The sequence below is a fragment of the Delphinapterus leucas genome, chromosome 7 (genome assembly GCF_059928025.1).
Source record: "Delphinapterus leucas isolate spDelLeu-1000000601 "Yukka" chromosome 7, BTC_Dleu_Yukka2, whole genome shotgun sequence".
NCBI lineage: Eukaryota > Metazoa > Chordata > Mammalia > Artiodactyla > Monodontidae > Delphinapterus > Delphinapterus leucas.
Window position 1 is genome coordinate 2254661 of NC_143135.1, and position 27418 is coordinate 2282078.

The window sequence follows — 27418 nt, forward strand, 5'->3', positions numbered from 1 at the left end:
AAGAGCTTAGGACCCTGCCACGGCTCCACGGCACGCAGAGCCAGCCTACGTGCTTGCAATCCGTGTATCATTTCCTTATGCGTCCCACGTATTGGGTACTGTCTGCCCTCTCCCACACGCACAGACCCACGTGCACACACACACGCCTGTGCACGCCTGTGTCGCAGCCCATCGCCAGGCAGTGGGTGTGTGGTGGTGGTAGGGGGGACTCCAGCCCCCTGGATCCTGCCAGCTCATCCTTAGGACTCTGCAGAGGTGTCACCTCCTCTGAGAAGCCCTCCTCCCCAGCCCTGCTCAGATAAGCCTCACCCAGAAGAACTTCAGCAAGTTTCTCTGAGAGGCTGTGAGTGCCCCGGGGCTGGGAGTGGGTCCAGGGGGAGTGCAGTTGCAGGGCTAGGAGAGCACTTTTCCCACACTCCCTGGGACCAGGAAGCTCCCTGCCCACAGAGCCTGTCATGACAAATACTTAGGCTGGATCCCATTGCTTCTGCTCCAACCAGTTCCATGCCACCCGTAGGCCCGCGTGACGCAGGGAGAGGTGAGTAACCAGCCCCTTCCTGCCCACCCCGTGCATCTGGACTGAAGTCTCCCTCCACCTCAGGCCCACTCCCCCTGCAGACTTAGGACCCCCTAGCCCCTCCCTGAAAGGCCCCACAGCAGGCCTGGGGCTCCCGGACTCCAGGCTTAACTGCTGGACTTTGGCCTGCCCTCCCGGGCCCTGCAGGGGCGGCTCCGAGGCTGCCTGCCCCTGCTGTCTCAGGCTTCTCGACCCTGAAGTTAGAAAACTGGTGAGCTGTGGTAAGCACACGGCAGAGGGGATGTTGGTTTTGACACTTGGCCTGGCTCTGGGCTGCAGGGCAGATGGTGGAGTAGCAGAGTACTGCACGGGCATCTGGTTACTTATCTGCGAAATCATGCCTGGACCCAAGGGGGAGTCTGTGTGCTCCCCGGGGGGCTCCGGCAGGGGCTCTGGGTGGCTGCAAGGGGGCCCCGCCCGGTCCCGCGGAGGGACAGCGTGAAGCCATGTGAACCTGCATATCGTGGGGCTCCGATGGCCTTGACCAAGCCGGTGAGGTCACCGCAGAGTGAAATGAGGAAAACCGGCGTCTCAGGAACTCCCAGCAGCCTGCTGCTCTGGGGGGGAGGGGAGTGAGGGGCCCAGGAGCGGTTCCCAGAAACGCTCTTCTCTCCCTGCCCCTCCTCTGGGTCTCTTTGCAGACCCTAGGCTGGGGGCAAGCCGGGGGGGGCAAGCCAAGCATTGCCCCCACCCCTCCCCTTACCTCCACCCCTCCCCCTCCCATCCTTCCTCCCAGCCCGTCTCGAGTCCCTCCGCCCCTCCCCCTCCCCACCCTGCCCACCCCAAGCCCGGACCGGACACCAGTACTGCTCGAGAGATCTGAGTTCCCGCCCCCCCCCCGAGGACCTGGGAGAAAAGCTGGAGGGAGCCGGTCCCGGCAGAGCCGGGCCGGGGAGGTAGCAGGCGGCGTAGGGTCCGGGGCCGCGGAGTGGGGCGGGGCCCTCGGGGGGCGTGTCAGGTTTGGCCAATGAGAGTGCGGAGGCCGGGAGGGGGCGGGGGTCAGCCTCCGGGACGGAGGGAGTTCATCCCTGGAGGGTGGGTGTCCCAGGTCCCCCCGAGAGGGCGGGTGCCCGAGCCCTGCCCCGGAAGGGCCAGGCCGGAGCTCACCCAGGAGGGCTCGCCTCACCAGGACGGTGCCCAAGCTGACCCCTGCGAAGGCAGGTACCCGAGCTCGCTCCAGCAGGGCGGCCCCTGACCCACACCCCGCGCGGTGTCGAGCCCCTGCCAGCCGGGTGCCCCTGACCCGCTGCTCTCAGCCTCTGGCCCGCTCCCCGCCAAGCTCCCCGCACCCCGGGTCCCCTCCTTGGTGTCACCGCATCCCCACCCCTGGCCCAGGTTCTGAAGGCCAACCGTACAGCCAGAGGCTGTGGAGGCCTCCGTGGAACCGCGGAATCTGGCGCCAGCCGATGTGGGTGGGGGGAGCAGACAGGGCCCTGCTGCCGGAGGTGAGGCGGTGGGGCGGAGCTGCCCTGCCTGGGGGCCTGCAAGGCTGAGCCGTCGCCCACCCCCACCCCCAGGCCACTCCAGAAGCCCCTCTGGTTCTGGCTGGAGGAGCTGGGCAAAGTAGGCCACACTCTGAAAGCCACTCCGTACTGACGGCGGGAGGGTGCACTGTGGGCCTGAAGATCCCCCAGACCCCCACCACAGAGACCCCGCCAGCCCCTTAACCACAGGAGTCACCTACCTGAGCCGCAGTCGGCAACCACTCTGCACCTGTTTCCCTCTAAAAATGGGGCACTGAGACCAGCCCGTGCTGGAGGGGAGGGTCCCTGTCTCCGGTTCCATGGTGGCTGTGTGCCCGAGACCCAGAGTTGTCTGTCGTGGAGGGCGAGAGCCACTTGTGGTCTTCTCCAAGAGCCAGATGGGCCCTAGGTCGCACGGCCAGGGGCTGGAGATGCCCCGTCCGGCATCCCCGTCCTCTCCCACGGGCCCTCTCAGGGCCGCCTGCCTCCTGCCCCATGACTCAGCACCTTTGCCCAGCACAGCAGGACTTTTGCCCCCTGCCCGCTCCTCCAGCCTCCTGTTCAGATCCCTACGGGGTCTCCCAGCAACGCCTGCCCAGGATGCGGGAAGTCAGGGCCTCCAGGGGCCAGGGCCAGTCCCCCAGCAGGACTGGCACTCTGGACCTGTCCCGGGTCATGCTGCTCGTGTACGTGCTGGCAGCCCTGGAGCTCGCCTGCCTCTTCATGCAGTTCTCAGTCATGCCAGTGAGTACCCCTCCACAGGCAGCCTGGCCACCGGCATGCCCTCGCCGCCCCTCTCACCTTCCATCTCCGCCCTGGTGACGGCCGGGGGTCGGGCCTCATGCTGCCCAGGCTCCTCGCGCTGGGGACCCCTTGCCATGCTGGAGCTAAGTTAAGGCACCTGGGAACTACGCCTCTGGACGCCCCTCTTCAGCACGTCCTGCGCTCTGGCTGCACCACCAGCTGTCCCCATGACAGCCCCCTCCCCACGGCTGCCCTAGCGCCGTACCTCCCGCCCCGCCTGGGGGCATTTGCCCTACGATCCGCCACCCCGACACCTGCTCAGCTCACTTTCTAGTCCCACTCAGGCCTCTGCTCAGGTCTCCTCCGGGGCGGGGCCCTCCCTCCAACACCTGCCAGGTACCCGGGGTCACTTGCCCTCCTGTCCTGGCTGGTCCGTCTGCATGCAGCTTGCCCACACCCCACATTGTACTTCATGGCATGAGATTATTTCTGTCTCTCCAGCCAGGATGTGAGGGCAGGACTGATCCAGCTCATTCTATGCCGCCTCCCTGGATCCGGGGCTCTGCCTGGCCATAGCTGCCCCTTGGTTTAAGTGGCCTCTGTGGCTTGCTGGGCCCAGACACCCCCCCTCCTCCTCTGTGCACTCTTGTTTATTCATTCAACACCGCCCTGTGGGGTCTCACCCTCCTGGGGCGAGAGCACCCAGGGGACTTTGGAAGACCCAGAGCCCCAGAGATCCTTATCTGTCTGGTCCGGGTGGGACCACGGCGCTAGCCGCTGGCCGCTCACCAGGAGACTTTGGAAGACCCAGAGCCCCAGAGATCCTTATCTGTCTGGTCCGGGTGGGACCACGGCGCTAGCCGCTGGCCGCTCACCAGGAGACTCTGATGAGCAGCCTGGGCCCGGGGACCTGGGTGGGAGGGGGTATTGCCTTTGTCACAATTCCGGCCTTGGCAGGGCTCCCTGGCCAGACAGTGAGCCCAACTCCCCCGCTTCCCAAGCCCAGCTCCCTTCCACTGAATGGCTTGGTCTGAGCCCTTTCTCCTCTCCTTGGCAGCCAGGTACCTTGCTGTCCTCGTCATAACATAGGTGACGACCATCTCTCCCTTGGAGAGTTTGTTGCTGGGGCAATGAGAGAGCAGTTGAAATCCTTAGCACGCGGGGCACAGAGCAGCTGCTGGTGCCACCTCTCCTCCCACTGGCTCTCCCAAGAGAAGCATGTGTTTGTTCAACAAATGCTCGCAGGTACTCTGAGCACCTGGTCTCAGAACTCAGAATACCGCAGAGTGCAAAGTGCACCCTTGCCGCTGGCGGTCCTGGGTGTTGGTGACGCCCACCGGCATAGTTATGCTGTGCTGCAGGAAGGGCGCTGGGGGTGCCGAGGAATGTGGCAGGTTCGGGGTCAGCAAGGCCTCCCTGAGAAGGCGGCCCTGAGCGAAGCCTTAAAAGAGACACGGGAGCGAGCTAGCCAGTGCAAAGGCCGTGGGGCAGTAGTGGGACAAGTGCTGGAGAGGGGAGAAGGAACTGAGCCCAGGAGCTGCTGATGGATGGGATACAGGTGTGCGAAAAACGGGGGGCTCAGGGATGACACTGCGGATTTGGACCTGAGCCCTTGGAAGGGTGGAAGCATCAACGGTAGAGCAGAGGAGCTGGTCTTGGAGGGAGACCGGGAGTCAGTTCTGGACATGCTGAGCTCCAGGTGCTTTTAGACACCACGTGCAGAGCCAGAGTAGAATGGGATTTGCCCTCGCCCATCTGAGGTGAACCCCAAAGAGGGGAAGGAGGGGCCCGCAACTGCCTGCACTGAGTACCGAGTCCCTGGAGTCTGGACCCAAAGCCCCTGTTGGGCTCCCTGCTACAAGATAAGCAGCCGGTTACCCCAGGGCCGCTGAGTGCCAGGTGCACTGCGGAGTGGTCAGAGCCAGGCCCTCAACCCCCTCCCACCCTGCTCAGGGCTACCCCTCCTACGCCCTGCCCATGGAGGACCCCAGACTACAGATGCTGGGGTCCCTCCAGGCCCTCCCCATGGACCCCGCCTATGTTTCAGTACCTGTCCCGGAGGCTGGGCCTGGACTCTGTTGCCTTCGGCTACCAGCAGACCATCTTTGGCGTGCTTCAGCTGTTGGGCGGGCCCGTGTTTGGCAGGTACCATGGGGCAGGGAAGTTTGGGGGCCCTCACCCCATGATGATCCAGGCCCGCCCTTTGGAGGTCATGGCCTGGGTTATGCCAGGTTCCCAAACCTCACACTGGGCCCCACTAGAGAGATGGCAGCCGCTGCTTCACGGACGGCCAGCCCGAAGCACAGAGCGGCTTTAGTCCCTTTAAGACTGGGTTAAGCCCCTGCTCCCAGGGTATCTCCACCCCTAACTTCCACGAATCCTGGCTTGTGGCCAGACCCAGAGAGAGGATTTAATTGGTGAGACCCTCATGGCTATAAATGCCCCGCCCCACTGAGCCGGGGGGTCCCACCAGCAACTTTTCTGGAAAAGAATATTCTGGGGACTGGAACCCCCCAGACTCCTGCTAGCCTCAGCGGGGGCACTGGGCTCAGGGACGTGACAGCAGACATCCTCTCGCAAAGCCTGCCATGGACAGATCAACGTGGCAGGAGTCAGATTTCTAGAGTTACTCCACAGAAAAGAAGGGTCTCCAGACCCGGTAACATCGGACAGAACAGAGGCCCCGGGGTGGGGGGGGGGTGCGGTTTCCCAGGCTTGAGCCTGGGAAGCACTTTCTGTAAAATAAGCACGTGCCCTTGGTACATTTGCATCCCACAAGTTATTCACATAGGCGTGGGAATGACCGTGTGGGTCAGACCCCCCCGAGGTCACTGAAAACTGTCCCACTGGAAGGATGGAGAAACAGGCCCTGAGAGGAGGCAGCCCAGCAGCCCAGCAGGGCCCTGGGCGCCCCTGCCCACCCTTGCAGCACCGGGCCTCCCTGATCAGCGCCGTGGGGGCACTGCGGCCCGGTTCCCCGGCAGTCCCAAGGGGTTGTTGTGGGGCCGAGGAGCGGGAAGCCTGCCTCACACCTGTGAGGGTCACAGGTGTGGGGCCCCCAGGTTCGCAGACCAGCGCGGGGCGCGGGCAGCGTTCACGCTCTCCTTCCTGGCGTCCTCAGCGCTCTACCTGCTCCTGGCTGCCGCCTGCAGCCCGGCCCTGCCCGGCGTGCCCTTACTCTTTGCCTCGCGCCTGCCCGGCGCCCTCATGCACACGCTGCCAGGTAGGGCCAGGTAGGGCGCCTTCCGGCCTGCTGGAGGACTATGAGTGGGGGGCGGGAACGGGCCGGAATAGCCAGGGCCAAGGGTGGGACCGGAGGGAGGCGGGGGAGCTTGGTGTGGGCGTGGCCTGAGCCAGGGGTCGGGGCGGAGACCACTCCCAGGGTGCCGGTCTAGTCTGGAGCACAGGACCGGGATGGAGGGGTGATGCGGGGGCGTAGCCCGCGGAAGGGGGCAGGTCCGAGGTGAGGAATAATGGGGTGTGGCCTGTGCCGCGACCAGGGTGGGGAGCACGCGGCCTGGGGACACGTCGGGGTCCCGCGGGTGATGTGGGGGGTTGGCTGGGGGTGGGGGCAGGTCAGAGGAGTGGAGTGGTGTGAGGGCGTGGCCTGTGACTTGGGTCTGGGGTGCGGGAATGGCGAGGCGTGGCCTGGGTCCGTAGGCCACAAGACGGTCGGCGAGGGGGCCGCGCTTGTCAGCACCCCCGTCCCACCCCGTAGCCGCCCAGATGGCCATCACGGACCTGTCTGCGCCTGAGGAGCGGCCCGCGGCCCTGGGCCGGTTGGGTCTGTGCTTCGGCGTTGGCGTCATCTTCGGCTCCCTGCTCGGCGGGACCCTGAGCAGCACGTGCGGGTGAGTGTCCGGGGCGGGGACCCGGTCGTGGGGGGGCGGGGCGGGCCGACGAGGCGGGGTGTGGGTACGGGTCAGGACGGCCAAGGCTGGGTCGGTTCTGCGCCGCGCTCCAGCCCTCAGCCCAGCCCCGCCACTTCTCCGGGCCTTGGTTTCCCCATGTGCACGCTGAGCGGGTGGGGTACATGGGAGGGTGACCTGCAGGAACCTACAGCTGGGGGTGGCCATCCGGGGCGTGGCCTTGCGGTGGGCGGGGTCCGAGGGCTTAGCTAGGAGTGGTGGGCAGGGCCCGCGGGGACGCGGCCCGCAGGGGGCAGTGCAGCCAGCAAATGAGGGAGTGGCCAGCAGGGGGCAGTGCGGTCGGCAGACGTGAGCGTGGCCAGCAGGGGGCAGCGCGGCCAGCAGACGGGCGTGGCCAGCAGTGGGGTTGCGGCCGGAAGACGTGGGCGGGGCAGGAAGACGTGGGCGGGGCAGGAAGACGTGGGCGGGGTGGCCGGCTGGGGGCGCCGTCGCCGCATGCTGCAGCGGCACCAGGTCCGTGCGCTCGGGCTGCTCATTCCTGGGAGGTCCCACACTGAACCTAAAGGAACCAGGCGGCAGGCCTTGGGGGCGGGGTGATGGTGCCTTCACCTCCCTGCGATGGGGATGCTGTGGGCAGCCAGACCCCTTGCCTCCGGAAGGAGCGAGGGTGGCTTGCGGGGGGTAAAAAGCTAGCGTGTGTGAACTAAAGGTCTCTATTGCCCTCACCGCCCCCCCCGAGTTTTGCACACCCAGGGGTCCGGGGGCTAAACTCAACTCCTGCCCAGCGTCCTGAGAGCCTGTGGGCGGCAGCTCTCACATGTGGTCTGCAGAGTGGACCCCATTCCAGGGACAGACCCTGCAGTGGGACTGCACAGAGCCGTCTGTTCCAGTGGCCCTAGGCGTGCATACCCTTGGACTTAGGACACCTGGCCCTGGAGAGGCCTTGCCTGGCCAGGGAGAAAGCTTCTGCTGCTGCCCCCTATGCTGCCCCACCCCCGTTCCTCCCCCAGGCGCTCCAACACCCACTCAAAGCTAGCTTCCTACCTAGGAATGGACTTTGCACCTTACCTTCATTCAGGCCCAAGACCTTGGTTTTGCTCTGGGGATCCAGGTGCCCGGCCCAGCTGTGGGTGGAGGCCCTGTGCCAGCTGGTGACCCGCCCACCCTGCCTGGGCCTGGATGAGCTGCCCTGGGCCTCCATTCAGGCGAGGGGCCTTCCTGGTGTCTGAACCACACATGCATGCGCTCAGCATGAGGCCAGCACCTGGCCCTGCCACCTTGAACGACCATATGCCGGGGCCCCTGGGGGCCTGAGTTTCCCCAGGTTCCCTGAGTGCCCCCAGACCAGCCCCAGACTTGAGAGTCGATGATGGCTGAGCCCCAGGGATTGGGGGACAGGCGGGCACAGTGGCCTTGTCAAGGCAGCTCCCTCTCTCGAGGGAGGTCTGTTCAAGGCCTCCGCCCCCCACCCCCTCCCCATCATTTCCTCAGAGCTGGGTTGGGGGTGGCCGGCTCTGCTAAGTGCTGTGAGCAGGAGGGTGGGGTGCAGAGGGCAGGACTGCTTCATTCATTTCCCCATCGATGTTTATTGAACACCTATTAAGTGCCCCTGGGATTCCAGGTTCTGGGATACAGTGGTGAACAGGACAGGCGAGTCCTCAGATGAAATGAACATGATGTGTATTCCTATAATGTCAGGCTGGCGGACATCTGGGGAGTCAAAGAGATAGCAAGTGCAAAGGCCCTGAGGCTGGGGAAGCGAGAAGACCCGTGTGGCTGGAGTGGAGGAGAAGGGGTGGGCAGTGGGTCAGGCCATGGAGCCCTGGGAGGCATGAGCAGGGGCAGGGGATGACCTGGCTGCTGTGTCGAGAATGTGGAGGCTAGGGCCACCTCAGGGAGACCAGAGAGGTGGCTACTGAATCACTCCAGGTGGGAGAGGACGGCAGGTGGACAAGGGATGGCCGTGGTGGGGAGAGGGCAGGGGCAGGTTCTGGCTTGGTTTTGCTGATGGCTGGGGTGTAAGTGTGAACTCAAGGCCGTGCCCAGACTCTGGGGCTGGCCCTGGGGGAGTCGAGGGCCTCGCTGAGATCTGAGCTGCCAGGGTGCCAGCAGGAGTTGGGTCTCCGTCAGGATGAGTCTGGTGCTCAGCACACACTTGAAGGAACCCCAGAGTGGGTGGCTGGGTGGGGGAGTCTGAGTTGGAGGACGGTGGGGCTGTGTCCTCGAGTGGGTGGCTTCTTAGCCCTGGGAACTGCTTAAGATGGAGGCTGGTGCCCGGCACTTCATGTTAGAAGCCGGGGATCAGGAAAAGGTACCAGGAGGACCAGAAGGGCGGGCGATCCAGGCGTGTGGGTCAAGGATGGGACCCTGCGCCCGTGACGGATTCCGCCTGAACCAGGGCTGCCTCTCTCCATGTGCGATGAGGGCGGAGCCTGATTTGGTAGATGGACCAGTGTCAGGAGAAAGAGGACCTCTGTCCCCAGGGAGGAAAGAAAGAGGGTCAGCGGCTGCAGAGTAAGGAGGGGCACCAGGGGCGTGAGGAGGGTGCTGGGAAGGGAGAGACGATGCAGGGAGGAGCCCCGCTAGCTGCCCCTCACAACGGGGCTCTCAGCGCCCAGACTCGGAGTTCACCTCCCAGCCCAGCCACCTGCTACTGTGGGCCATGGGCAACCTTCCTCACCTTGCCAGCGCCCCTCCCGCTCCCCCCCCACCACACACAGAGGCCTCCTCTGGCAGGCCCCACCCCACGTTCCCTCCTGCCCTCTGCTCCAGCCCAGCTGCTGACCCAGAAGGCACTCTCACTTCCCTCTCCCTCCCAGTAGCCTCCAAATTCACCCCCACCCCTGCCCTCACCTTCCTGAGCATCCCACTAGCTTCCCTTCTTTCATCCCAAGATCTAAGGTGCTGTATACACTTCCTTTGACAGGTGGGGAGACCGAGACCCCGGAGAGGGTAAGACTCCCCCATGGAGCCCCCAGTCTCCATCCAAGGCCCAGGGAAGGTGGGCTCCGGGACCCTGATGCCCCAAGGCAAGGGCAGATGCCCCATCTCCCTTGTCCAGCCTCTCTGCTGGCCCACAGCCTGCTCTGCCTCTTGGCAAGGCCCAGGCAAGATGTAAAGGCCACATTCCCACCCCCCCCTTCTTCAATCAAAACTGAGGCACGGTGTGAGGTCTCCCTGGCCGTTCCTCCCTGCCCACCTCCACCCCGGCCCCCTAAAGGCCCCTAAAGTCCCCAGCCGTGCCCCACCCCCTGCTGGGAAGCAGGTGGAAGGAGGAAGTGGCCTTGGCAGCCACTGCCGTGGGCTGGGTAGTGGTATAACTGGTTTGGGCCCAGTCTGGAGCTCAGGGCTGGGAGGCCTAGCTCCCATGGAGGACCCAGACCTGGGTCCTGAGTCATTTAGCAGGTGAGGGGGCAGCTCTGTGACTCATGTCCCCGAGCCTGGCACCTCACAGCCTGCGGAGGCCTCTATCATCCCCTCCCCCAAGTGGGCCGTTTGCCTCTGGGGTGGGCGGCACCAACCTGCTAAGCCCACCAGAGTTGGGTCCCGGGTTGGGGGTGCTCAGGGATTTGAGAAGTGGGGGCCCACCTGTCAGACGCCACTGATGGTGGGGTCAGGCAGAGCCCAGGCCTGATGGCTGGACTTAGTGTGTGTGGGGGGGTCTTTGCAGGACCCCCTGCTCCTCTGAGCGCTGAGGTGCTGCACACAGGCCACAGGTACAGCTGGGCCCGCAGTCCAGCCCCCAAAGGCTCTGTCCCCCAGAGGTGGCCCACCAGGGTGGCCGCTCCTTTAGGTCCAGCCACAGACCCTTGAGGTCAGGCAAACCGGGGCCTCAGTGTCACCGGCTGGCCCTCCTGGGCACTCACTGGCCGGCTTGTGGCCCCGCTCTGACTGCAGCCCTGCGCCGCACCCAGCAGGCCCTGGTGACTCGGCTGGTGTGACCCCGCTGCTTATCTGGAGGCCTGGGGGGAGCCAGTCGACCCGAGAACCGTATCTCGGCCCTTGGTCCGGGCGAGGGAATGGGAAACCCTTATCCTGCTGACGGAAGGTTTCCACCCCAGTGACACGGCAGTGTCCCTGGAGTTAATGAGTAGACATCTAGGGCTGCCCTGAGTGGCTCTGGGACAGGGGTGACTCACGGGTCACCCAGGCTGCCTACCCCACTTGGTGCTGGAGATGGCTCACCGAGGGTGCGCGGGGCCTCCTGGGTGACCCTCCACCCAAGGGCGTGGAGGTCTCCCCCCACCCCGGGGCTCGCGCCGCCCCTGCAGACAGAACCCGGGTGTTTCAGGCACTAGGAGGTCCATGGACAGGGCACAAATGGCTGAGAGCAGTGGGGCTGGGAACCTCAGCCTAGACCTGTCAGCTGGACGGTGTTCCGGGCAGAGGGGAAGCCCATGCAAAGGCCCCGGGGCAGGAAGGAGGTTGGGGCTTGCCTGGAGGCCTGTGTGGGCAGATGCTCAGGGGACACAGAGGGCTGCAGAGGGTTAGGCCGGACACAGCGTTAGGGCCTTTTTCTGGGACTCGGAAACCAGAGGGGGGCTGACGTCCCACAAGATGGGGTGGACCCACAAGACGTCCATTTTCAGACACCCTTCTAGCCACAGGGCTAGGGACTGTGGATCAGGAGAGGCAGGGGGACTTCTCCCCCGCAAGCTCAGGCTGGATGCCCGGTGCCTCTCAGGATCCCCACACGGCCAGACATCCCATGAAGCCAGCTGACCCCAGCCTGCCCTTCAGTTTGGACAGGACAGGGGTACGCAGCCCAGGAGGCCCTGAGCCCCACCTGCGGCCAGGCCTGGGGACCTTGGCCGAGTGCCATCCCCTCTGGGAGCCCCGGAGCACGCGGGGAGACAGGGCAGCTCCAGCTGCAGGAGGAGTTGTCCCCTCCAAGCCGGGCAGGAGATGGACGGCGTCCGGCTCAGAGTCCGCACCGGGTGGGCAGATGGCCAGGCCTGCCACCCTCCTGATAACGTCACGTCGGCAGCTTCCGGGCCCTCGAGATAAGGATAAAAGTGGCGTCTGTGTCCGCTGCCATTTGACCAGCGCCGGTGGCAGCCGTGGTCAGTTCCACAGGCCTCCCATCGGCGGGACTCGGGGTGGGCTGCCTCCAGGACAGCCTTGGCGTGGGACAGGGGGTCCCTGGAGGGTGACCCCTGTGAGTCTAGCCCTCATTTGCATCTGAGGAAAGGAGGTCACCCAGCAGGGTAGCTACAGAGAAGGGACAGAGAATTCGGGTGCCCTGAGTCTGGCCCGGGGCCCTTTCAGGGTGTCCATGGGTCCATCCGTCCAGTCTCTCATCCATGCATTCAACCAAAAATAAAAGGGGGTGGGTAGACAAAGACACGCTAACAGTGCCTGCCTCATGGTCAGTGCCCAGTTTGTAAAAACAGTCCAGTGAGCCAGTGGACAGGTGGCCCAGAGCCCCATCCTGCGCGATTGGCGTCCCAGAGGTCCCCAGGGCCAGAGGCAGACTCTGGGGGTGGGCTGACTGGAGGCCCCCGGGGAGGGGCTCCCGAGCTGTGTCTCGGACGACAGAGCAGCAGTGGGTAGGGGCACGAGGCTGGAGGGCGTCCCCACCGAGAAGGCCCCCGTGTGGGAGCCGGGGCTGCCACGCTTTGCTGCCGTCTGTCCGCTTTCCTTTCTGCCATTTTGTCTGGGGGAGTCGGAGAGCACTCTGGGTGGGGAAGGACACCCAAGCCTCCCCTGGGGCAGCTGTGAGCCCCGACACCCTCCCGGGGCCCCCGAGGGTCCCCGTGTCCCCTTCGGTTCACTGGCCGCCACACAGGGACAGGAGAGGTCTCTGGAGAAGGGGCCTGGCTCCCTGCCACCGCCCCTCACTTGTCACCAGCCTCCCAAAATAGCCATCTAAGTGTCCGCCTCTGCTCTCACGCACTTCCGGGGCATCTGGCAAAGAAAGCTGGTTTTGTCCCTGCCCAGGCAGGCCCGGAGCAGTGACGTGCGGGCCTGTGAGGCCACAGTCCTGAAGAAAGGGCCCCTCTCTCTGACGGTGGCCTGTGGGGCCCGTACCCGGCCTCATGCCTCCCCTGGGTCTGAGCAGAGGCCTCACTCTGGGGTCCAGTGCCCTCTGACCCTTCCCACCTGGCAGCCAATGGACTCGCCCACTTGTCCGGAACCCCTGCCGCCAGAAAGCCCAAATGTCCAGCATCCTGGGCAGTGGGTATCGGCTTGGGGGCCAGAGATGGACCCGTCTGGGAGGGGAGAGGTCAGTGGCACATGCAGACTGGACAGTGCCGGCTGCAGCACTGACCAACTGTGTGAGCCCGGGCAGGTCCCAGCCCCAGAAACAAGGGGCTGCCGAGGCCCATTCTCTGGTGCTAGAGTCCCCACTGGCTTCCCTGCCTGGGGTTCCCGCAGGAGCCATGCATGTGTATGTGTGCAGGTGTGTGCGCGTGTGTGCACCTGTGGTGGAGTGGGGGCGGGGGAGTCCTCTCCTTGAACTCGGAGGAAGGTCACAGGCAGCTTATGGCTGCCTCACGTGAAAGTGCGGAGGGCGTCTCCCAGGACACTGACAAGGTCTGGGGCAGGACTTTTGTCATCCATTTAGTCCACGCTCTGATGCCCACTGGGGTCTCCGCACAGGGTCCCACCCAGGCCCACCTGCCCTCGGGGGTGGATACTGGCCCTGGAGTAGAGCAAGCCCTTCTCAGAGGACAGGGCGCCCACTGGGGAAGAGGGGCAGGGCCTCACAGAGAGGGCCTTTGCAGGATATATAGGAGTTTTCCGTGTTTCAGAGGGGCAGGGTGTTCGGCTGTGCACAGGCCTGGCGGTCGAAGCAGCCCGGCTCAGTATGAATCTTCTGTTTCACTCTTTGTCTTCCTCCAGCCCTCAGGGGGAAACGGTGACAATCAGAGGGGCTGGGCCCCAGTGCCTTTGTCCCCAGGTGACACGGGCTGCCTGGAGCTGGAGGCCGAGGTCTGCCTGTGCGGTCCAGAGAGGTTGAGGGCTGAGTTTCCATGTAGTGACTCATGGAGGGGAAATGCTCCCTCAGAAGTGACAGCTGAGTGCCTGAGTCACAACCCTTGGTGCCGCTGTGGGCAGGCGGGAAGGCACCCTGAGGGCTGTGTCCTAGGTTTATCAGGGGGCCAAACGCCCCCCTACCCCATGGGCCCAGCCTGCCCCGCCCCCTCCAGGAAGTGGTGGTGGGGCGCTCCTGAGGCCCCCTAAGTGCAGGCCTGTCCTCCCCCAGGAGGAGAAAGAGGCATGACAATCCCCAGGACGCAGATGGGGCTGCAGGGGGTCCCACAGTCTTCCATGTGGGTGCGTGGAGCTGAGATTCAAACCCAAGCCCCTGCCCACCGGGCACGTCAGCCCCCGTCTCTCCAGCCCCTCTTGGCGCCCTGGCCCCAGTGCCACCTGGCATTTTGCTCACCGTGAGCCAGCACCCTACCTCACCTGAGTCACTGAGGGCAATGGTCACTTTCTCAGCTGCCCTCCTCCACCCCAGGCGGCCCCTCCAGTCCCACCAGAGCCCGGAGGACTGAGGGTTCTGGGGACGGGGCCCTTTCCCCCGGGAGCCTCAGTCTCCTGCTCTACAGGGTGGGGAGGACCCTTGGCGCTGCCAGGGTTGTCTGGGGAGCATCCTCCCTGCTGGTTCCAATTCCGCGGAACACAGCCCCCAGGCCTCTAACACCCCCGTCCAAGCCGGGAGCAGTGGGTGCACACCACACAGCAGCCCGGTCCTTCGGGGGCCTTTCTCACCCCTCAGCAGCCTGGGAGCCAAACGTCCCCTGGAGAATCGCCACCCGCCCCAGGCCCCTGCCCAGCCCTTCTGGGGCTCACATTCTGGCTCCCACTGCCACCCATGCTCAGAGGCCGCCAGGACGCATATGCTGTATCCACAGCCTGAGGGTCGGGAAGGCAAGAGCTTCCTCTGTTTCTTCATCCATCACCTCATTGATGTGCCCTGAGGGTCCCGTGGCCTAGCTTCCAGTTCGAAGCCTGCGAGGACATGAGTGGTGGGGTTTGAGCTGTCCTCAGCTGTCAGAGCCTGAGTGTGCCTGAAGGGGCAGGTGGGGGAGATGCCGCAGGCGACACCTGAGCCCTGTGTGACCACAACTGTCGCTCACAGGATTCAGTGTCCGGTCATCGTGGCTCTTGTGGTCAACCTCCTGGGAGCCATCCTCAGCTTCACCTGCATCCCCACCAGCACCAAAGGGGCCAGCGCCCGTGCCCAGGCTGCCCTGCCAGGTAAGCTACACCAGACACACCCCAGCAGATACACACAAGTAGGCCCCACCAGGTACATCCCGCTGGGTCTACCCTACCAGACACACCTCACCGGTTACACCCCACCAGGTATGCCACTTCCGGATGCTTGGCCAGAGTGAAGTGTGAGCCCTCCCCTCCCACCAGCCAGCACCCTGGACCTCAGGCTAGGCCTCCCCCAGCCCGGCCCACCCTTCAGGGAGGCTTTGCCAAGACCACGATGTGCCAAAGCATCCCCGGTGGCTTCTCATCTGCGGGGGGCAGAGGGGATGTGCTCCAGGCAATGGGCCTGGGGCATTCGGGGCCACTCAAGCCCTCTTTCCTTCCTTGGGCCCCTCCAGGATGCTGGGCATCTCCCACTGGAGCTGAGCCTGGAAAGGACCAGGAGGGACCTGGGATGGGGCGGGCATGGCGAACCAGGATCCTGAGGCCCAGAGCAGTCGGTCACTGAGCTGTATGGGGGGACGTGAGGGGGCCGGCTTCAGGAGCACAGCTCCCGGGGCGGGGTGCCGAGGCGGGGGGCAGAGCACAGTCAGGTTAGAGCTTGTGGGCTCAACGTGCCTCCCAGGCCCCACGAGGAGCGGTCAGGGCTCGAGAGGGGGGTCCCCTCCAGGGCGTCCCAGCCCAGCCACTTTGGCCTGGCACAGGGACCCCATGCCTCCTGGCCGGGTGACCGAGAGCTCTGGAGAGACCCACCTGGGACAGGAGGCCCCTGAGCCCTAGCTGTGATGGAACAGCCCAGAAAGAGTCAAGAGGGAGGGCCTGGGTGGGGGCCTGGCCTGCAAAGAGACAGAGGAAAAGGGCCGAGGCATAGGAGAACCTGGGAGAGGCAAGCAGGGGGGCACCGCCGCACCCAGCTGGGAGGCTATGACGTGGCACCCAAGCGTCCTCCGGATCAGGGTAAGGTGGCCGCTCGCAGCCACCAAGAGCGGCCGCTCCTGGCCGACGGCTGCCTCACCAGCCTTGTCATGCCGTCGCCCAGATCCAGGGCCAGGCAGGCAGCAGCTGCCCTGGTCATGCGGGTTTGGGGAGTGAGAGCCTCCATCACTTGGAGCCCGGGTCCAGGCCAGGCCGCCCCCTGAATTCAGAGGTCCCCAGGGTCAGCAGGGCCCGAGGCCCAGTCCTGAGTGTGATGAGCTGCCCGGGGCTCACGGTGGGGGGGGAGGGTGCTGGTGGGAGGCACGCTGAGCACGAGCTCACATCCCCGGTGGGTGTGGGGCGCCGGGCAGCCGGAGTGCTTCCTCCGCACCCAGTGGGCCCTGGGGCGCGGGCTGTCCGGTGCTACCGTGGCCTCTCCGGGTGCCTCAGGGAAACCCAAGGCCAGCGTGTTTGACCTGAAGGCCATCACCTGCCTGCTGCTGCAGCCCGGCGTCCTGCCGGTGTTTCTGGTCAAGGTCATCTGCGGCTTCCCCTCAGGTGAGTCCCGGCCGCCCGGCCAGCGTCCAGAGCCCGGTGCGGCTGAGAATTCGGGGCCGCGGAGACGGAGGTCTGCAGCCCGCGCGTCACCCCTTCGCGCTGCCCTGTGTCCCACGCTCCGAGACTCCACTGGGCCCTGTCCAGTCACATCTGTCCCAGAGAGGGTGACAGCCCACTGGTTCATGCAGATGTGGCTGCACAGGCCAGAAGGAGGAAGAACTGAGGGTCTCCGTCCTTCCCTCCTGCCCCCCAGGGCCCTGCTCGGGTCCCAGTTACCCCTGCTCTACAGAAGGTCTCGCTGCCCCGGCCTGTGGCTTCCAGGGCCTCTCAGGACAGTCCGGGAGGTGGGAAAGACGGTACGTCTGCAGGTGGACGCACACATTCTCGGTGGAACTGAGGGCAGCCCTGACCACAGTCATGCCCAGTAGTGACCGCTCAGAGCCCCCATCTGGGGTCCTCCAACCAGGGGAGCAGTGCAGAGGACAAGTCAGCGAGGCAGAGTTGACAGGCGCTCAGGTGCCCCCACACTGGCGCTAAAGGGTTAGTCCCTCAGCCCAGGAAGTTCTCTGTCCAGGCAAACTGGGCAAGCCCCCCGCCCAGCTCCATCTGTGACTCAGGATGGCTCAGTGGGGCACAGTGACGGGAACCCAGGTCACCGACGTCAGTTCTGGGGCCAAATCCTCCTACATTATCAGCCCAGGGTCCCCCATCTCCCAGCCTCCACCCCCAGACGGCCTTGGGCTGTGGCCACCCTGTGCATGGGGCAGCTTCCGGCACCTTCCTGTTCACGGCCCACAGCAGCTGTGTGGGGTGGACCTGCCAGGGGCAACCTCGGAGAGGGTTCACGTTGGTCTTCCCTGAGCCGGTCACCGCGGCCAAGCCCCGGCACCGTGATGGTCACCTGATGGGGGGAGCAGGTGTGGGCACAACTGCGCAGCCCTGACCCCTCACCCCTGACCCCCCACCTCGCCCAGGGCTCTTCATGGTCATGTTCTCCCTCATCTCCATGGACTTCTTTCAGCTGGAGGCCGCCCAGGCCGGCTACCTCATGTCCTTCTTCGGGGTCCTCCAGATGGTGAGTGGATGCTGGGCGCACAGGGTGGGCGGGGGTTCGGCACCCCACGCTCTGTGGGCTCCCTGCCCTCCCAGGGTCCTCTGGGCAGTCGGCCTGTGTTGGGGTCCCAGGACCTCACAGACCACCGGCACCCGGTTTCTCCGCAGCGCAGGTGCCGTCCTGCATGCCCGCCTTTTGGGTGTTGCATCCACACCTTAGCTTCTGGCTTGTCCTCCTCTCCCTGCTCGCGGCTCCCACGCCTGGGTCTGTCTGCCCACCCATCTGCCCGGAGGTCCCGTCTGAGAGGGGAGAGGGGAGACCCATCCGCAGTGGAGGCTGGCGAGCCCTTGGCCTCCCATTGGGAAACACGGCGGAGGCCCGTGGTCCGCCGCGTGTCCATCTGGGCGCCGGCGGTGGACAGGTCGGGAAGGGGGCAGACCCCAGTGGTGGGGCGCGTTACAAGGAGAATGGCCGGGCTCTGCGTCCCACCCGCCTGCCCGCCAGTCGCGTGAGCATGGCGGGGACAGGTGGCGACGTGCAGCCGCCACCCGGGACATCTGCCTGACAGCCGGAGCGCAGGAGGGGCTATTCCGGGACCTGCCTGGGCGGGGGAGAGAGCTCACGCTCTCCGGAAGCGAGTGGCATTCCCAGCACCTCCAGGCCATCTGCTGCCCGTGCCTCTGGGCCCAGGACTGGTCTAGACTCTGGTTCTAAAATAGCCACTCCTGGGAGGGGCTGGTCCCCCACCCCACCGTGGGCCAAGATGGCCTAGCTGGGTGGGCTGGGAAGTGCCAGCCTGCTGGAGGAAAAGAGATAAACAGGAAGCAACAACAACAATAATAGTACTCTAAATTGGGGGCCACTGGAGCTTTCTTCTAAACGGCTGCTCCTGGGACATCCCTGGAGGTCCAGTGGTTAGGACTCCATGCTTCCACTGCAGGGGGCACGGGTTCGATCTCTGGTCAGGGAGCTAAGATCCGCGCAGGCGGTGCATTGCGGCCAAAAAGAAATAAATAACAATCTTAAAAATAAAAAATAATTTTTAAAATAAAATAAACGGCTGCTCCTGCCTGCCTGGGACCAGAGCACCAGCCTGAGCTTGTCCTGGGCTCCCTGGGACCAGGAGACCAAGCCTATACCCTGGTTGAAGCCGGCAGACCCCTCGAGGCCCTCAGGGACAGACCCTGGTAGCCTCTGGCCTGGTCAGGCATGAGGGTGGGCCTGCCCGAGACGGACCTGGGCTCCAGCACCTGTGAGGATGGTGGTGGACAGGGTTGGAGAGCAGCGGTGGGATTCGGGAAAGTGCCTGGGGGTGGGGGGCTGGGGACCCCAACACAGGCCGACCGGGTGGAGGAGCCTGGGGAGGGCAGGGAGCCCACGGAGCGGTGTGGGGTGCCAGGCCCCAGGCCCTAAGTCCAGCGGAGGGAAGGTGGAGGCGGCTGAGGGCCTGAGATGCGTCTGCAGGGGAGGCCCAAGCCACCTTCGTCGGGTGCCTCCCTCCCCGCCCCACCAGGGTAGAGCTGGTTGGTCACCGAGGGTCTGGGGAGGCGGCCCTGCCGCTGGGTGAACCATGCCTCCCACCTGGTCCCCCACAGCTGCTCTTGCACCTGCTGCTTCCGTTGCAGACCATTTCCTGCCGCACCTGAGGTGTGGTTGCCGCCTGATCCCAAGGGCGATCCCCCCCACCAGCATCCCCTTCCAGCCCCCTGGGTACAGGGATCATTGGGGTTGGGGTCTCAGGGGGTGGCAGCCCGGATGGTCCTAACACGAGGGGATGGTGGTCACCCTTCCCCCGGGGGGCTGGCAGCCCTCTGTCCCTCTAGGACCCTCCTGTGAGGGCCCCCCACTCGGCCTTCATCTGTGCCCCAGGCACAGCGCCACTGCAGTGATAGGGAGCTTCCGTCGTATGGGGTGGGGGAGACGGAGGCAAGCCCCCAACCACTGGCGCATCTGGTGTGTCAGGGGCGACAAAACCTCAAAGGAGAATCAGGGCCCTTGGAGGGGCAGAAATGCTGCTTCAGATGGGGTAAGGGTTGGGGTTAGGGTTAGGGCTGGTAGGCTCTCCACTGGCCCATGGAGAGGCTTGGAGGGAGAGAACTTCAGACAGGGAGGGGCTGCAGGTGCAAAGGCCCTGGGGTGGCTGGGCCGGCCTGAGGGGAGAGGACTGCCCTCTGAAGACGTGTGGGGCATGGTCTGCAAGGCCAAGAAGGACCCAGATTTACTCAGATTTACTCGGAGTGGGTGGAACCATTTGGAGGCTGGATGTGGTCTTACTAGCCCCCTGCTGGGGAACTGGGTGCTTGTGGCCGATGTGACCTCCGGGGAGGTGGAGGTGGCTCGGGCCAGGGCAGCGGGGAGCAGGACAGGTGAGCAGACAGGGTCTCCAGATGGGAGGGTTGGGAGAAAGTGAAATTTCTGGTGTGCTTGGTAGCTCTAGTTTCATGTAATAACCCGTAAGGCACGAAAGTTTAGGCTTTGTTTAAGTTAATGGGAAAATGGAAAGACGACCCCAGTCCATTAGGGTCCTGGTCTCTGGCTCTGTATGAAAAGCTGAGGCAGATTGAAACCTCTCTCCTGGTTTGGTGGTTTCCTCTCGGGGTGTAGGGCACTACAAGACGCTTGCCAAGTAGATCTTCCCTTTAAACAAACGAAAACGAAGATAAGCAAGTGTGAAAGTAGGATTTTTTTTTTTAAAGAAGGACATCTTTGGTGCTGGTTTGAGACAGTTTCGTTTTGCCAGGCAGGCAGCTCGGAGTGGCCCGTCCTGTTCCGCAGGGGTGGGCCCGCCCCGTCACAGGGTGCAGCCCCGGCCTGACCCGAGCCCCAGGGGGTGCTGCTCCAAACCCACTGCGCCCCGGGCACTTCCTGTCTGCCTGGTGGAGGTGGCAGGGGACCAGGTAGGGAGCCTCCTCCCCCTGGCCTGGGGATGGCCGAGGGCTGGGTTTGCCCTCTGAGTCACATCCTCAGCGTCAAGGGTGTCCCTGCTCTGGGCCGTTCCTCCCACCCCCACGAGGGCAGGAAGGGGAGCCTTAACCTTAACCTGGCTCCTGGCTGGCTGACCCTGGGGCCGGGGGAGGGGGCTGCGGCCAGGAGGACAGAGCTGGGAGTGGAGGGCGGAGCAACAGTGGGGGTTATCTGGGGAGACTGGTTGCCCCCTGCTTACCTGCCCAGGCTCAGGACAAGCCCACCGCCCTGGGCTCCAGCTCCACTCCTGGCCAGCTCTGGGACCTCAGGCAAGTGACATCCACCCTCTGGGCCTCAGTTTACCCAGTTGTAACTGGAGCTGTGGCCTCCTGAGATGTGGAGGACACAGGGCTCCTGGCCCAGTCCCTGGCCCCAGTTGACAGTAGCTGGTGTGCCCGCCTGCTGGGGCCAGGCCTCCACAGGGCCAGCTGGGAGGGCGACCCCACATGGGCACCAGGGCTCTGAGCTCGGGTTCCAATCCAGCCCCCCTCTCCTCTGTGCCCTGGTCTCCCCATCTGTGAATGGGGCAGGTCCCACCTCCCAGAGGAGACAGCCAAAGAGGGGGCTGAGGACGAGTGATTGGCCAGGATGGGGCACATGGGGGCCAGGAGACACGGTAGGGGGCTTCCCAGGGCCCCAAGGGTCCCCAGGGTTGGAGTCGGGGCCACACTGGGAGCATTTTCCTATCAAAGAAGCTTTTTGCACCGTAAGCCGTGGCCTCCCCACCCCCACCAGGAGTTAACCGGCCCTTCGATTAAAATGCGTTTATCACGCCTGAAACTGCAGGGATTAGTTTTGAATGTGGAACTCGGACCTCTGAGTGGCTGGCTGTGCACGCGTGTGTGCGCGCAGGTGCATGTCCATGTGCGTATGCGTGTGCGTGCATGTATGCGTGCACGTGCGTGGGTGCGTGTGCGTGCGCGCGTGTGTGAGAGGCGCCCAGGCTGCTGGCCCCGTCTCCCCTGGGACTTTGAGGCCATCGTGGGTACCACAGGCTCACCCCTGTGCCCTGCGCCTGGCGCCTGCTGTGGCTGGTGGCAGCGGCCCCAGGGGCTGCAGGTGGTGGGGGAGGTCCCGCAGCTGGCCGCAGCCCAGCCCCCCTCCCCAGGCCCGGCTGCGCCCACCTCCACCCTCTCGCCCTCACCTAGGTCTTCCAGGGTCTGGTCATCGGGTGGCTGAGCAGCCACTTCTCTGAGGGAGCCCTGCTCCGGGCCAGCGTGCTGGTGTTCAGCGTGGTGGGACTGGCCATGGTGAGAGCTCCCGCCTCTGGCTGCCCCGCAAAGAGCAGGGTCCCAGGCCCGCTCCCCTGACCCTCTGCCGGTGCCCAGTTTGCACTTGAGCCCCTGGGCCCCCTGGCCCCCTCTACCCCAACCCAGGGCCACCTCAGTGGGACCTCAGGGATGGGCAGTTCCACCCTGGTCCCGCGAGGCCCTGCAAGGCCCCCGTGACCGTGACCCCTGCTCTGCCCCTCGGCAGGCGCTGATGGCCAACGTCTTCCACTTGTGCCTGCTCATGCCCGGCCTGGTCTTCAGCCTGTGTGCCCTCAACGTGGTCACCGACAGCATGCTGACCAATGCCGTCTCGGCCTCAGACACGGGTGAGTGCGGCATCCCGGGCCGGGTGACGGGCAGGCCCTGGGGAGACCCCGGCCCTCCTCTCTGGGAAGCTTGCTGAGCAGTTTGCGGCAAAGCAGCTGCCTTAATGTGGGACCTGCCTGGACGCAGTGGGCATTGAGTAGGGTGGGCGGCTGGGGGTCTGAGTGGGCAGGATGGGGATGGCGGGCTGCAAGAGAGCTCAGGAGAGAATCCTGCCCACCACCCAGCCCAGCCAGACCCAGCCAACCCTGCACCAGGCCCTGCTGATCGGTCCAGGGCCAGGCCTGGGGGACGGGAGGAGGGCTTCCTGGAGGTGGCGTCTGGCTTGGCTCTGAAGCATGGGCAGAGAATGGCTAGAGGCCAGAGGGGGTGGCTAGCATGGGGAGCACCTCCTGTTCCCTCCCTGCGCACGGGATGTGCAGGTGCCTCCTGAGTGAACGAGTGAGGGAGTGAGTGCTGCCCCCGGGCCACCCAGTGGGACTCAGGCTCCCCCAGAGGTGGACCCGCAGTCCCCCCACTCTGCACCTGGCCTTCTTTCTTGAGGCCAAGGAGTCTCGCATCCAGACTGGGGGTCCCTGGGCCCGATGCTGCCCAGGCTTCTGCCCCCGTGCTGCCCCGGGCATGGTGCAGGTCAAGGTCAAGGGCTCCTGTGGGCCGGTTGAGGTCAAAGACCTCCCTCCTTGGCAGCAGGGCCAGAAAGTTCAGGGCCCTGGCTGACCCTCCGTCCATCTACCTGCCTGTCTGGGAAGGTCAGACTGAGGTCTAGAGGCCCTGATGAAAATGGGGAGGCTGCTGGTCAAGGCCTCTTCTCAGGACTGCCTTGGGGACCCCAAGGCCGGCCAGACCTGCGGCTCTGTGGTCCTGGGAGGCTAGACTGGTCCTGGAGGGCTTCCTGGAGGCTGTGGGCTGGCAGGTGTGAGAGGCCAGGAGGAGAGAGGAGGGGAGCAAGGCCTCGAGAGATGAGGGCAGGGCCTGAGAGGGAGGAGGGCGGAGCCTGAGAGGGAGGAAGGCGGGGCAGATCCAGTCCACCAGGGCCCCATGTGCCAGAGGCACCATCCCTCAGCTTGGAAGGAGCCAGGAGCCGGTTCCCAGCACCAGCCTGGGAACCGGAAACCACAGAGGGGGCGGTAATTGCTCCCTGGTGTCTGCAGGGCATGTGGGCGTCGGGAGAGGCTGGCCACGCCCAGCTGACCCAAGGGCAGGCCTTTCCAGCTCCCAGAGCAAGGGCTGTGAAGCCCTTGGAGCCTGGGGCCCTCGGGGCAGACGGCAGTGTTGACAGGAGCCACACGCTTGGTGGCCCTCATAGGGCACAGCTGACAAGAGGGGCGTGGAGGTAGGGGTGTCAGGTAAGAGGGGTGCAGGCAGCCAGGCGAGCCCGGGAAGTGGGTGCAGAGAAGCAGGTGCGGGCCCTTCGAGCGCCCTAAAGCCCCTCCCCCGCCCTGGGGGGAGTTCCCTGCAGTCCACGTGAGGGCGGGAGCCAGGTGACAGGGGTGTGTGGTGGCCCAGCCCTCACCACGGTGCTTCGGGAGGCCCCTGGCTGGGATGCCACCTCTCAGGCAGGCCTGGTGCGGGGGGGCCTGGCCCACAACCTGGGGCAGGGCAGAGGCTCAGATCCCCATCCGAGAGGGCCCCGTGCTCCCCCTGCGTGGCTGGGGGGTCTGCAGGGAGGGAGCGGGGGGGGGGCGTGGAGGGCGGCGGGGGAGACAGGGAGGCTGTAGCTGTGTCAAGGCCGTGGGCGGCTGGGGCAGTGATGCTGAGAGACCCTCCTCTCCCCTGCCGTAGGAACCATGCTGGGCCTCTGCGCCTCTGTGCAGCCGCTGACCAGAACACTGGGGCCCACCCTGGGAGGCCTCCTGTACCACAGCTTCGGAGTCCCTGTTTTCGGCCACGTGCAGTTCGCCGTCAACTTCCTTGTCCTGCTGATCCTCTGGAGGCAGCCTGTGCCCCCAAAGATGGACAAAGCCTGGTGACCGTGGCCCCCAGGCACAGACTGGCAATAAACTCCCTTAGGACCTCTTCCAGCCTGATTTCTATCAGTTGGGCAGGGGGCCTGGGGACGAGGGCAGGGTGGAGCCTTGGATGCTGGAGGGCTTCCTGGAGGAGAGGGCCTGCAGCTTTGCCCCAGGGCTCCAGGGAGAGCAGAATCGCCCAAGTTCATCCCCGTGGGAGGTGGGTCCTGCCCCCGGAGTCCGCCACCAAGGCCAGTGAGGAGTACCCCCTGCTGCCACCCAGACAGCTCTGCCCACGACGTCCCCAGAGACAGGGAGCTCCGTGCTCACCCCTTCACACCCCCCACCCCACACCAACCCCCGGCCTGGGGCCGAGCACACGCTGCCCGCACCCTCCTCAGGCCTTGAAATTGCTTCCACTCATGAACAGAAGGAGGACGTGGTTGTTTGAAAAGATCAGGACTTTTGAGGCTTGGGAAGAGATCTAGGAAAAGAACCCTCATTTCACTGCTGGGGAGCCCAGTGGGGAGGACCAGGCATCCAGGCTTGAGAACTGGGGAGCTGTGCCTCCCCCTCCCCCCGCCTCCCAGCTCAGGTGCTACAGAGAAGGGGTACCAGACACAGGGAGGCCAGCAGGCTGCCGTGCCCCATGACCAGTATGGAAAGGACAACCTTGTCAGGTGTCTACAGACGCCCTTGAGACCAGGAAGGCTACCCCTCCCCCACAGGCTGCCTTTAAAAGAAGCTGTTAAACTCAGAAACCCCAACCTCAGAATTTCACGTCCCAACTGGAGGGGCCTCAGAGAGCCAAGGTCCGCCCACCCTCCCGGCCCAAGGGCTCAGGCCAGACCCTGCCTCCACTTGAGCCCCACCAGGAACTGGGGTCCCACCCTCTGACTTTGGTCATTCACCCAGAGGGTCTGGTGGGAGGGGTCTCCAGGGTAGGGCAGCATGGGGGCGCACCCTGGGGTTGGTCTTTTCTACTCTCTGAAGAAGCCCCCTCCACATTTGCACAGGGGCTTCACAGTGCTGTTCAGGAGAAAATTCATGGCAGGAATGGTTTCTTCTCTGGACCCAGCACCCAGGCTCCTGCAGGCCTCCCAGCAGAGGGACAGCCCCTCCCCAGTCTGACCCCTGCCACCCGGTTAGGAGGCCTGTAATGGTGCCCCCCCCCCTTCCGCATCAAGGGTAAGTGACTGACATTAGGGCCCAATTTTGGTCCTTCACTCCCCTCACCTCTGCCCCCTACACCTGGCTCCCTCCAGCCACAAAGGTGAAATGAAGGTCCCCTGGCTAGGCCAGGATCAGCGTCCTGTCCCTTTCTTCCATGCTAGGCTTCTTCATCACCCACAGCCCTTCCAGGTGGAGGGGCACACCTCCCCTCCGGAGCCTGGGGGTTTGTGGGCGACCCTGGATGCACAGGGTCCCAGCGGGCAGGAAGGGCAGAAGCTGGGCCTCCCCATCCTGATGTCACATCCTGGGCCACTCGGGGGCCTCAGCCTCCTGCCACGCCGGCAGAAATGGTGCAGGCCTGTCTCCCGTTGGCCCAGAAGCACTGCCCACCTTGCTGGCCCAGCACGTCAGGCACTGGCTGGCAGCATGTTAAGAGGAGTGCGGCCGGTGGGCAGCCAGAGGCCTGAAGGCTTCCTTTCAGGGGGCTGGGCAGGGGCGGGAGGGGGCAGCTAGGGTCGGGTACCCCACCGAGGGCCAGAGCAGCTCAGATGGGGGAGGCGTGATGACCTCACAGGGGCATTTTGTGAGTGGCTTCCGGGAGCAAGCCGGGGGCCCTGTCCTCCCCATTCCACACCCCGGAGCGGAAGTCAGAGCCACTCCCAGGGCACTTCCCCGCCTCCAGCGATGGTGCGGCCAGGGTCCAGCGGATAACGGTGTTCATTCAAAGAGCATTTCCTTGCCCTTCGGATACCTGGGGTGGCCTGGCCGCTCCCCCCAACTAACACACACCGAATGAAGGGGCCACCCACTCGCCTCCCACAGGAAGCTCACTGCACCACACCGGCTGGTAGAAAAGAGAACAAGTCAGGTAGTTTATTTGGAATGGACACATTGATTACACACACACACACACACACACATATATACACATATATATATGTATATATATTAAGACAGATGGTTTTAACACAAATACCATCAAAATAAATACATAGATAGTCCAATAATTTAATGCACCCGCACAGCGGGGGCGAGGCTCTGCGGCTCCGCACGGGAGGGTCCTTCTCTGCCGGGCAGGACGCAGCCCCGGCCTTTGTCCTCGCCGTGGTCAGTGGCTGGGCGCCGCCGGGGCTTCTGCCGCTCCGGGCATTCCCTGAGCTCCTGCCGGCGCGGCCCGCGTCCGGCCCGACCCGTCCAGTGTGTGGTTCCTGTGGGGAGAGCGGGGAGGTTCAGGGAGCTGTGCCCGAGCCCGGTGGCTGAGCGAGCCGGAGTCCAGCCGGTGGGTCTCCCGAGGCCCGGACACGGAAGGGGCAAGCGACGGCTCCTGCCGCGCGCCCCAGCCGCGCCGCGTTGTCGAGGCCCCCAGTCCCCTCTCGACAGCGTTCCCTAGACGGGGCAGGACCTCCCCCCGACGTCCGAGGTCGACATCAGCCTCCCCGAGGACCGCGTCCAGCGGGCGGGCGGGCGGGCGGCACTCACCGCGGCGGCGGCGCTCAGGGCGCGCGGGCCGTCCCGGCCTCGGGCTGCCCGACGGGCGCGGCGCGCTCCTGGCGGCTGCGGAAGTCCTCCAGGGCGCGGCGGTTCTGGAAGTCGATGAGCGCCAGTGTGATGGCCGCGTTCCAGCAGCTCTCGCCCGCGCAGCGGAAGTCGATCTCCTTGCGGTCGGTGGTGACGATGGTGAAATAGACGTACTTGCCCGTACGCTCCACGCAGTCCACCTTGAGGATGGAGTGGAAGCGCAGCTCCTTGGGGCGCGCGCCGGGACCGGTGGGGAACAGGCTCAGGCAGTCAGGGGTGAGCACGCCGCGCTTCTTCTTCCACAGCTGGAACAGGCTGTCGCTGCGCTTCTCCAGCTCGCCCTCGCGCAACACCTCCCCGGGGGTCTTCATGTCGGCCGGGTGCAGCTCGCAGAAGCGAAGGCGCTCCGCTGGTAGCAGCCTCTGCAATGCGCCCCGGCGCCCCGGCGCCGTCTTTATAGCGGCCCCGCCCCACGCGCTCGGTCCGGCCCGCCCCGGGCACGCCCCCTCTCGGCCACGCCCCGCGCCCCCTTCCTGGGCCCAGCCCGCCCCGGTCCCCCCAGCCTGGCCACCCCGGGGCTGCGCGCCGCACCCTCACCCCGGGTCGCCGTGGTCGCCCCCCCTTCGCCTTGTCTGCAGCCCGTTCCCCCGGCGCCCCAGACCCGTGGCCCCGTGGAGCGACTCAATGGCCCCCACCCCGCCCCGGACGCCGGCCCCACGGAGGAATGCGCTGCGGCCCGCCCTGCCCGCGGTGACTCACTGCCGGGGAGCCGCGGGAAGCGCCCGAGGCCGGGGACGGCCCGGGGCGCGGTGACGGCGGGGCTCAGACCCCCACCCTCCAGGCGCGCCGACACCCAGCCCTGCCGCT

General features: G+C 65.2%; 2 protein-coding genes across 17 annotated transcripts; one reads left to right on the forward strand and one right to left on the reverse strand.

Annotated features, from left to right (window-relative positions):
* Positions 1-205: 205 nt before the first annotated feature.
* Positions 206-26006, forward strand: SLC67A1 (solute carrier family 67 member 1). 16 transcript variants are annotated; one of them, XM_089914314.1, is made up of 11 exons: positions 805-1473; positions 2594-2784; positions 4832-4929; positions 5847-6007; positions 6503-6635; positions 14746-14864; positions 16191-16298; positions 16552-16654; positions 17273-17373; positions 21793-21913; positions 23694-26006. In XM_089914314.1, exons 2-11 carry the CDS (start codon positions 2641-2643, stop codon positions 24346-24348), a joined length of 1743 nt encoding a protein of 580 aa, XP_089770440.1. In that variant the 5' UTR covers positions 805-1473; positions 2594-2640; the 3' UTR covers positions 24349-26006. The 16 variants fall into 16 exon arrangements, 14 of the variants coding, with proteins under 14 accessions (XP_089770447.1, XP_089770440.1, XP_089770446.1 ...); XM_089914317.1 differs by lacking the exons at positions 805-1473; positions 16552-16654 and adding exons at positions 20097-20249; positions 21465-21566 and having other exon boundaries at positions 1745-2784; positions 5906-6017; positions 23694-23927; XR_016393720.1 differs by lacking the exons at positions 805-1473; positions 23694-26006 and adding an exon at positions 21465-21566 and having other exon boundaries at positions 1745-2784; positions 5906-6017; positions 21793-21903.
* PHLDA2 (pleckstrin homology like domain family A member 2) lies at positions 25879-26922 on the reverse strand. The gene is made up of 2 exons (XM_022592259.2): positions 26513-26922; positions 25879-26241 (listed from the first exon to the last, which is right to left on the reverse strand). Exon 1 carries the CDS (start codon positions 26920-26922, stop codon positions 26527-26529), a length of 396 nt encoding a protein of 131 aa, XP_022447967.1. The 3' UTR covers positions 25879-26241; positions 26513-26526.
* Between the last annotated feature and the right edge of the window lie 496 nt (positions 26923-27418).

Coding starts and splice junctions, on each gene's coding strand:
- PHLDA2 (XM_022592259.2), bottom strand. CDS start 26,922: ATGAAGACCCCCGGGGAGGTGTTGCGCGAGGGCGAGCTGGAGAAGCGC.
- SLC67A1 (XM_089914310.1), top strand. CDS start 2,361: ATGGTGGCTGTGTGCCCGAGACCCAGAGTTGTCTGTCGTGGAGGGCGA. Junction 6,018..6,502: donor ACGCTGCCAGGTAGGGCCAG/GTAGGGCGCCTT, acceptor CCCACCCCGTAG/CCGCCCAGATGGCCATCACG. Junction 16,299..16,551: donor CATCTGCGGCTTCCCCTCAG/GTGAGTCCCGGC, acceptor CCTGCCCCCCAG/GGCCCTGCTCGGGTCCCAGT.